Source organism: Pinus tabuliformis, chromosome 6 (genome assembly GCF_031772625.1).
Source record: "Pinus tabuliformis cultivar Carrire ecotype Pingquan chromosome 6, CPIR1, whole genome shotgun sequence".
In the NCBI taxonomy this organism is placed as follows: Eukaryota; Viridiplantae; Streptophyta; class Pinopsida; order Pinales; family Pinaceae; genus Pinus; species Pinus tabuliformis.
In genome coordinates, this window is record NC_142292.1 from 1,747,942,806 (window position 1) to 1,747,953,401 (window position 10,596).

Consider the following 10,596-nt stretch of genomic DNA (forward strand, 5'->3'; position numbering starts at 1 on the left):
AATAGAGCCTCCTTCTTTGGAGTCAGTAGACAGATAATTGAAAAGCATAACAACACTCCTAGTAGAGTTAGAGAAACATAGACACAAGGAATATAATGAGATAATCACCTTCATGAGAGATTTAGAACAAAATTAGTGGGATATGCTAGACACAATGGCTTCTCTTCAGAGGAGTCAAAGGCATATTCACAAAATACTGGACTTGAGCGAGAGAAGAATTGATCACTTGGAGTACCATGTACATGGGGGCCCCAAACCACCTGACCACCTTAACGTTAAATAGGATCTATCTCCCCCCCATAATTAGTTATGACGACTGGCTATATATATGTATTCTCTTTAAATTTTGGAGACTATGTGCATTTTGTGGTTGGACTTGCTCTAGTTTTTGGTATATAGTTGCTAGTTTTTATTTAACAACCTTGGTTAAAAAATTTGGTTGGAGTGAGGGCAGGAGAGAAGGACATCTCATGAAAACCTTATGTAATGTTTTTACTAATTAATAGAAGTGGTTTGATTGAAAATATTAATATTAGTCCCATATTTAAAATCAAATATTATACATAATATATTTCAATCTCGATTGCTTATTGTTTTATGCTAACTTACCTTCTAGTATAATTACCTCAACTTATTTTTCTCTTTCTTCTTTTCAATCTGAGTTCTCAACTCGATGATATCCATTTTAAGCTCATTTTCTTGTTCCTCAAATAATTGAAGTATCTCCTCATATCATCTGTTCAAATTTTCAAGATCAGATTTTAGAGAGATGATTTTTGCTTCAAGTCCTTCACAGTAACTGGTTCTTTCTTTAAGTTCCTCGATTGTTGTATCCTCTTCATTTACCTTATTTCCAAGTTTAATTCTCAATGACACTACTTCATCCTCTAGTCTTTGATATTGGTCTTCCTTTTCCTTTTTTTTTCCCATAAGGAAAAATCATAATTTCATTAAAAAGAGGAAATTACATTCTGTAGATGCTAGTGCATATGCAGTGCATGATCATAATCATGTATAAACAGTATTGTTGCCTTTGATCCACGCAGGGGGCAAAAATAATAAACACAAAACTATGAGCCATATGATAAACAGACTGTTATCATGTTCAGTGACAATATATACAAACAAAAAAGGCTTGTGCCTGATCAAAACATAACTAGAATATATCATGAATTATACATGTAGTTCCATAAAAGGCCGATGATAATATTGGTAGAAAGCTTCCCCATTCTGTTCTCTAATCAACTAGATGCCTGGCTCCCCGATCGCAGCCTCTTTGGATAGGCTATCGGCAACTCCGTTCTACTCCCTGTAAATATGTGAGCAAGTAAATGTGTCAAAAGATGAGATCAATCTCAATGTCTCTTCCAAGATGTGCATTAATGCATATGAAGAACATCTAGTTTTCCTGTTCAGCCAGTCACAAATAATTTTAGAGTCCCCAAATAGTTGTAGATCTGTGCAGTTTTTCTCCAAGGCGAAATGTATGAGATGTTTAGCGGCAAGGAGCTCAGCTGAATTGTTTGTGCATCTGCGGAATCCTATGAGCATGCTGTAAGAAAGATGACGGGATAAGTGAAGTATAGCCCCCCCTCCACAGCCTTGCTCTTGAGCTGCACCATCAAAAAATGCCCAAGGTTTGTTGTAGTTTATTTGTATAGGAGAGGGAGTGCGCGGATTACGGGGGGGAGGATCATCCAGAATGAGGGAGAAATCAGCCATGACTTTAGTCACCAACACAGCCTAGTTCAGCTCTGTGTCTTGAAAAATGATGCGGTTCTTGGCAATCCATATTGTCCAGCAGATCAGAAGGGGCAGGTTCCGAAGCTTTTGAGATGAGGAAGTGTAAAACCAGGATTGCCAAGCTGCAAGAATAGAGTTTCCAGCCCAGATTGCAGAGGGTGCAATGGGTTGTAGGATAAGTTTCCACAGGTTACAAATTGCTGTACATTCTAAAAAAAGGTGAGAAGTGGACTCATTTTCCTGCTTGCAGAAGCTGCACCAATGGGGTCCATAATGTGCTTGTTTGAGGAGGTTTTCCCCAGTAGGGATTTTGTTCCGGAGGATGGTCCACATTAAGAGTCTAGTTCTGGGGGGAGCCTTGAGTTTCCAAAGATGTCTCCACCAGTCAACAAGCAGCAGAGGCTTCCTTGGCACCGACAATGTCAGATATCCATCTTTTGGTGTGTACCTGCCATTTTTTGAAAGCGCCCATATAATCTCATCATCACCATCAAGTATACAGATGTGGGCTTCAGTGAGGGCTTGTGTGTATTCCTCCCAGTGCTGTGTCCAATTAGGAGGAATGTTTAACTGATGTGTAGATTTCTAGGCTTATTGAAGGAAGGAGGAATTCTCTAGGTCTGTAATTTATGATGATAGCACTAGTTCAAGCTAGATACACCAATAAGTAGGTTGTTAATGCCCGAAATAAAGGCAATCATGTACTAGTATTTCTTTGGCTCTTCGATCTCTAGAGTCGGGGGTGCAAGGAAAACTACAGATTAAGTTCTCCGCTAGTGAAAGCTATAGACACCAATCCTTGGCTGAGACACTTCACTTATTGGATACATAGGTAGGTTGGCAAAGGTTGTGAAGGCATCAAATCAGACTTACTGGCATCGTACACGGCTATACGACCCTGCCCCTTCTTGAGCTAAACTTGGCTAAATGGAGACTTGTGATATATAAGTGATGTTACATTGCTGGAGATACTGTGCGAGATCCCTGGGCAGGCGATGCATGTCCCCACATCCCACGCATGGATCAAGGCCAATGTGAATAGTGTGCCCAGATCGAATTCTCTAGGTGAGGCCCTCCCTGATCAGGTTCAAAGCCTTTAGAACAGCCTTCCAGATAATTGAGATGCCTGAGGTACTTAGATGGGTTCTTCTAATCCAATCCATGATGTGCATTGGAGAGATATATTTGGCATATGTGACCCTCGTCCAAAGGCTGTCTGCTGATACTAATTTCCAGCCAAGTTTTGCGGCAAGTGCTAATGAGAAATCTTCTAACTTTTTTAGGTCCCAACCTCCCCATTTTTTTGGTAGGTTCAGGGCCTCCCACCTGACCCAAGAAAATATCCTACCCTTTTTGTTTCCTTGCCAAATAACCCTGCAACAGAGGGCTTGAATTCTATTGAGAATGCCTCTAGGTATCCAAGCCAGGGACATCCAATATACAGGGGTGGCCTCCAAGACACTTTTGATTAGAGTGAGTCGTCCTGCCCGCGAAAGATATTTGAGGTACCAGGTGTTAAGTCTTTTCTCCATCTTTGAGATGAGCCAAGTCCACTCAACAATTTTGTATCCAAGTGGCTTCAACTTGTACCCCATATATTTTAAACCATCTTCTAATTGCAGTTGAGTGAAGTGGAAACGTTGAAGTGAAAAATAGATCTCATGCAGAGTACATTTAGCTACTGTTAATGTGGACTTGCTGTCATTTATGATCATACCTATTGCCTCTTGGAAGAGGGTGAAATTTTCTTTGATGATACTAATTTCCCCAATACTGCCATTGATGAAAACCAGGATATCATCTACAAAGAGAAGATGAGTCAGGATGCAACCTTCTGTTATCTTTATACCCTTTAATCTGCCCCTTTGATGCTCTTCTTTGATGAGATTGCTGAGACCTTCCATAACGAGCAAGAAGAGAAATGGCGAGAGGGGACATCCCTGTCTCAGCCCCCTTTCAGAGGTAAAAAAAGGGAGATGCACTTCCATTCACCAGAACACTGAAAGGGATATTAGTAATGCAACTCATGATCCATTTGATGAATAAGTAAGGGAAACCTAAATGAGTTAACAACATTCTAATATAAAGCCAATTTACTCTGTCGAATGCTTTTGATAAATCGACCTTCATAATCATACCTTTGCCTCGCCTTGAGTGTAGAGTATGAATTACTTCCTGAGCGGTGCCTACAGCTTCATGGATCTGTCTGTCCTGTAGGAAAGCGAATTGCTCCGGGGAGATATGATTAGAGAGAATAGGTTTCATCATGTTTGCAATGATCTTAGCTATGATCTTATATATGCAGTTGCAGAGAGATATGGGACGAAAGTCCTCAAATGAGTCTGGGTTGTCTTTCTTCGGTATGAGTGCAATGAAGGTTGAGGTGATTGAGGTTTCAAGAAATCCTCTGATCCTCGAGTCCTCGACAATTTTGAGTAGGTCTTCCCCAATGATGTCGAAGAAGGCCAAGTAGAATTCAATTGACCAGCCATCGGGCCCCGGACTCTTATCCTTTTTGAACCACTTTAAGGTGTGTTCCAATTCCTCCAGAGAGACTGCCTTTATTAATTCATCTCCTTCCATAGGGTCCACAAATCTGGGAAAGAGTTGTGCTACCCTGATAATTTCTGCTAAGTTTGTCTCCCTGGGGGCTCGGTATGTACTTTTGAAGTGAGAGGAGGCAAGTTCAGCAAGTTGCGGGAATGAATTAACCATATGCCCCTGTTCATTCTGTAGCTGCCATATGGTGTTGATCGCCTTTCTTCCATTGGCAAATTTATGATAGAATTTAGTGTTTTCATCCCCTTCAAGCATCTAGATGGCTCTGCTTCTTAGGCGCCAGGTTTCTTCCTTATCCTTGAGTATTTTTTCCCTTTCAGCATAATGAGAAACCATCCTTTCCTTATGATCTTCTGAGGTGTATATTCCTCCAAGATCATTTTCAAATGCAACAATTTCAGATTCAATCCTACATAGAGTTTGTTCCTCCTGTATTCTTTTGTTATGTGCCCAAAGTTTGGACATCCTCTTAAGGTTTGTAAGATTTTGCATAAATCTTCTAGTACTGTCTTCTCTTCTCCCAGGGGGGTTTGCTTTCTAGAAATCAGTGACCAATATTTTATATGAATCATCCTTGAGCCAGACAGAACAGAACTTGAAGGGTCCTTTAGGTTTTGCTTGCCCCCCTTCGATTTCCAGGTAAATGGGTAGGTGATTAGAGATCCCACCAGAACCTACCCAGTGTCTGATTTGCAGACACAAGTCCAACACCTTTTCTTTGACAAGGAAGCAGTCAAGTCTGCGGGCGAAACTGTCTTCCCCAGTCCTGTTGTTCCTCCAAGTTGCTTGGGGTTTTGCAGAGGGGATATCAACCAGATGGTGAGTGTCCAATTCAGATAAAAAATAATCCAAAAGGGAGTCTCGCTGTGCCCTGTGTCCCCAGGATTCAAAATGTCCGATGGAAAAATTAAGGTCCCCACCTAGGATTAGGTGGTCAGTCAAAAATGAATCAGAACACAGGAGGTTCTACCAAAATGCTGGTCTATTCTGGCACGGGCCGTAGACATTTAATATTCGAAAATTCATCCCTAGGTCTGCAGATCTGATGTCTGCTCCAAGATGTCCCAGACCACCCCAGCAATTGAGAATTTTTATGGTATGGGAGTTATAGCCCAAAGCTAAACCTCTTGACCTCCCATGCGCATCAAGTCCAATAAAGATCCAACCAGGAAGCATGTTTTGGAGGGACTGTGAAATGTCTAAAACAAGTCCCAGGGTTTCTTGAAGAAAGATAATATCAAGCGGAACAATTTTTAACAGACGACGAAGAGCTAGTTTTTTATCTGGCCTAGCCAGCCCTCTACAATTGTAAGAGAAAATCTTCATGGAGGGGGGAAGGTTGGGATTCTCTGGCTCTAAGCATCCCTGGGATGGTAGATTGAACCCCCAAAGCAATCTCATCTTCAGCTGTGCCTTGGGCTTTAGAAAGGTTGGAAGGTCGACCCCTGTGGAGTTTGGGGGGGGGGGAGAGTGGAGTATCTCAAGCCCAATATGATCCTGGGCTTGTCTCTTAGTTTTCGAGCGAGTCAAGTATCTCCCAGGTGGGGGGACCAGGAGGGAAGGAGTAGTGGTTGGGAGGTGAGAGGGAGAAGTCGAGGAGGGTGCAGGTGAGAAAATGGGGGCGGATGAAATTGGGCAGGTGAGTGTAGCAGTGAATGGGGGGGATGAATCCAAACCCTGACCCAAATGATCAGATGAAGGGTTCATGACATGAAGTTCAGAGAAAGAACTAGATAAAATACTATCAAAATGAGATGAGCAGCAAGAGGAAACAGGGATGGAGGGAGTAATCATACCCGATGAGGGCAGGCCCTCGGATGGCGACTGAGGTCGAGATGGTGGAGGCGGTTGAGAATGGTTGGGAGGCCACCCTCGCTTCTTCGGCTGTGGAGGAGCCGCTATCTCTTCTGCTGGGTTCTTTTGCTGGCTGGCCGGGATCTCAGAAGTAGCCAGGACCTGTGTGGTCATAGGAGCCTGTCCCTAGGCTGAGTGTCCTGTTGAGAATGCGGATGGGAGGCGATATCCGGAGCCGAGGCCTGATTTTTCTTTTTGCCCAGTAGGGGGCAGTCTTTATAGAGATGCCCAACCTTATGGAACCTTCGGCATCGAAATGGGATGCCCTTGTAGTCCAGAAATTGTCTTCTGGTGTGGTTCCTCCAATGGATGTCTATGAACTCAAGCAAGCCCTCTGAAAGGTCAAGATGAACCAATATCCTAGCATATGCTAATTTCCCCGAGGTCTGGTATGAATCGTCAAATGTGAGGTAGACATCGAGGGCATTTCCAATGTGCTTGAAGACATCTTCCGTCCAGAAATGCAAGGGTAAGCCGAGCAAACGTACCCATATAGGACCTGCATCGACCCTCTCCCGCTCCAGGTCAAAAAGGGGAGTCCATCTTCTGAGGAGAATGGGAGCCAGGTCAAGGTGCCAGACCATGGACAACACCCAGTTGGTGTGCTCCAAATAGATGAAATGCAAAGAAAACCATCCTTTGACTAGGGTTTAGACCTTCAAGATATCCTTCAGGTTTTCGCCCCAAACCTCTGAGACCCATTGCTGTAATTTTGCCACACTGTAGTGTCTGCCGCGCACCTGACCGACTAAGACCTTCTCTGCTATGTCCATGGCATCCAATATTTTAATATCTTCTGCAAAGTTGAGGGGTGCCAGACAGGCTCGAAGCTTTGGACCCCTTTTCTTTCTCGAAAGTCTAAAATACCCAGCAGCCGATGCTTCCTGAGTCGAGGAGGGATGTGAAGGTCCCGGTGATGGAGAAACCCTAGGTTTTTCAGTCACCTCCTGCGGAATGGTTGCAAAAATGCCAGAAATTGGTCCAATGCCTATGAAATGCCCCCGAAAGGGGGCTGAGGAGGTTTGCGGAGCAGAAGGGATTAGACCAAAGACCGTTGAGCCCTGGGGGAAATCAGAGGGAATAGGGCTAGTTACCGCCGGAGGAGGGTTTTGAGTAGAAACAACACTGAGGGTTTGGTAGTCAGGCTTAGGCGGAGGGGCGATAAGAGCCAAGGAGCGCGGCGAGAGAGGTTGTGAGATGAACTCAGGGGGGGCCGCGTCTTCAGGGAGAGAAACCGGCAAAATGCAAGGGCGAGATAATGGTGGGAGAGCTTCTATCTCGTCGGTGAGGTCAGACATGAAAAGAAAAACACTGGTAGCAGTGGTCCTAGTGGGTATCCATATGGGAACATCCTCTAAAGGTTCCAGAAAGTCACCCAGGTCATCCATGAATGTCAGGAAATGTTATGACAGTTGCCAGAAGAGGACAATAACACTATAGAAAACTGTGGAGGTTAGTAACTGGGAAAAACTATAAACCTGAGAGGTAGAGGGATACCGCAATCAGCTAGAGATGGTCAAACAGTTAATAGGGGCAAGGTAACGCTGAGGGGAGCTTGGGTTGTTCGCAGGTTATGGGGGCAGGTGCAGGCGGGCAGCAATGGATGAGTGCCGCCATCGGTCGTGGCATCGAACCCTAGGAGCACCCATCGAGGGTTTCTCTTCGGTGGGAGCAATTTTCATCTAGCTCGATATTCGGTCTTCCTTTTCCTTATACTGCTTCCTCATTAATTATTCAATTTAGCTTCCTCTTTTAGTTGATTCTTTAACCTTATAATCTCTTCTTCATAGGTGCAATCCATTTCATCAAATAACTTTTGATGATATATATTCTCATCTATGAGCCTTTTAGTATCTGCTTCTAGGGCAATTATTTTTTAATTTGATTTTTCTGCATAATGATTATCTTCGCTTTTGCCCAAGAGGGATATATCAATTTATTCATTATCATCCTTACTACATAAGATGGAAAATGTGGAATCATTTGTACAATGGACATGGTAATTCCTTATCACTATCTTCACTATCTTCTTCATTCTTGATCAACAAAAAGTGGGGTGTTTTCGAAGATGAAGATTTGTTGACATCTATAACTGCCACTACATCTGATATATCACTTTCACTGCCAAAATTTTCTTGAACTGTCTTCTTTTTCTTTTTCCCTATTGTCACCGATCGACACTCAAGTTGTTAAGCTTCTTCTGGAGCGACCTGCTTTGATTCCAATTGTTAGGAAAAATACTTGGGGGGGGTGAATCAATATTTTTAATTCACATTAAATTTCAATTTCACATGAATAATTCTATATGCTATTTTTATTCAAACAACTTGCATGTGTACATGACTTCAGTGAATGAAAACTGCATATATCCAGATTACTCATTTTTCATTATCTTTATCAGATGTTTAACTTTAATCATTGCATCAATATTTCATTTTCCATTATTCAAACAATAATCATGAGAAACAAAATAAACTATCACACATAATGACACTAGTATTTTAGGTGGAAACCTAATGTGAGAGAAAACCAATGATGTTGTCGTCTATGTCTTATTTATTATTATATAAAGAAAATCTTCATTACATCTTGTACTTGTGCAGACTCTTACTAGCACATAGGCGCTCGCATACAGGGAACTACAACCTCCACTTTTTCTTCAACACCCAATGGAAGGGAGCTACAACCCCCTAATCTCGTTTATTGGCTCCTACTAGAAGAGAGCACCTACCCCTTGAGTTTACCAGGTACCACTGGAAGGAAGCTTCAACACCCTCATTGAAGGATCCAACCCTTAGCACCTTGTGGACTAATTTTGATAATATTTCATACTAGATCTGCATGTCTCAAATACACATCAAAACCTGTAGGGCACCTTTCATCATATTTTCAAACTGGATCCACACCAAAAATAAGCCCAAATAAGAATACTAAATCACAAAATCTAATCACTGAAGCATTGTAGACCAACTAAATCAATGAAACATCGAGCTACTGAATACTGAACCAACCACTACAAGTAGATCAAATCAATGCATAACCAAACCACAACATATATAGACCATCCTGAACAAGACATCATTGACAGGAAACAACAAATACAACATAACTTATCAACAATCATCATCAAGCAATATTTCATACCCTAACCAAATTTAACTTAGAATATATATGAGATTGTTATCAAGAATACCTGGGTATATACGCGCTTATCAAGTGTTAAACCAACGTATATATTACAACATACTAAATATTTTATCATAGAATTTATATGTGACAATATTGAACCAGATCCATGTATGTACATGAACATACTAAAGGAAAACTTGTTGGAAATAATACTGAGAGGGGGGGGGGGTGAATCAGTATTATCTAATTCTTTTGCAAATCTTCCTTATTTGTTCTTTGAATTATTTATGCATGTCAGTACTATAAAATAATGAGCATGAACAAAGAAAACAGATAGTCACACCAAAGAACACAGGATGTAAGGTGGAAACCCAATGTGGGTGAAAACCACCTGCTGCAATATGTCTCTATCTTCTTTCAAATTAGAAACTTCTTTTACAATGGTTTTGTACTGGTGCAGTCCTTTACCAGTACATAGGCTGCAACCTGCAGAGAGCTACAACTCTCTCTCGTTTTCCAGTCTCTCCTGGAAGGGAGTTACAACCCCCTACTTCTTTTCATAAAGCATCAAATGATCACCAAGTACATATCAGTTACAGTCCACTACAGTTATCAGATCAGCAATAACAGAACTAACCTAGAACACCTTATCAACAAAGAAATTCAATCAACAGAACATCTTAATACAGAGACGCAACTTTCCCTTCTGTGACCTGCGTATAGACGCAGTTCACCTTCTGCTTTCCTGCGACCACCCGCAGAGATCCTTCTGCTGTGCTGCGTGCCCACGCACTGTTCCTTCAACTGCTCTGCGTCCTGTTGCTTCAGGGACGCACCCAAAAACACTATCGCGCCGCGTCCTGTTGCTGCAGGGACGCACCCAAAGACACTATCGCGCCGCGTCCTGTTGCTTCAGGGACGCACCTGAACCTTGGTCGCCCTGCGTCCCCACGCAGATCTCCAGTTACTGAACAGCGTCCCGGACGCACCTGAACTTCGTCTACCCTGCGTCCCCACGCAGGTATCCTCCTACTGCACTGCGTCCCGGCGCACTTACCTTTCACTGTACCTGCGTCCCTTCGGGTATGAATGATTTCAAGACTTTAAGTGTAACCCAAACAGTCAGATCTACAGATCTGATCTTGCGCCAAAGAGATCTCAGTCCTTCAGTAGATTCGCCTTTTAGATCTAGACCAGATCTCACCTCATAAGATATTCAACCAAAGAAATGCAAAATCCAAATGATCTCCTTTACTTTATATAGGCAAGCTCCTCCTCAAAACATGGAACAATACCATGAGTCGACACCAT

General features: G+C 42.5%; 1 protein-coding gene across 1 annotated transcript; it reads right to left on the reverse strand.

Annotated features, from left to right (window-relative positions):
• Positions 1-6,266: 6,266 nt before the first annotated feature.
• On the reverse strand, positions 6,267-6,740 carry LOC149265901 (uncharacterized). The gene has a single exon (XM_089406381.1). The coding sequence runs from the start codon at positions 6,738-6,740 to the stop codon at positions 6,267-6,269; it is 474 nt and encodes a 157-aa protein (XP_089262507.1).
• Between the last annotated feature and the right edge of the window lie 3,856 nt (positions 6,741-10,596).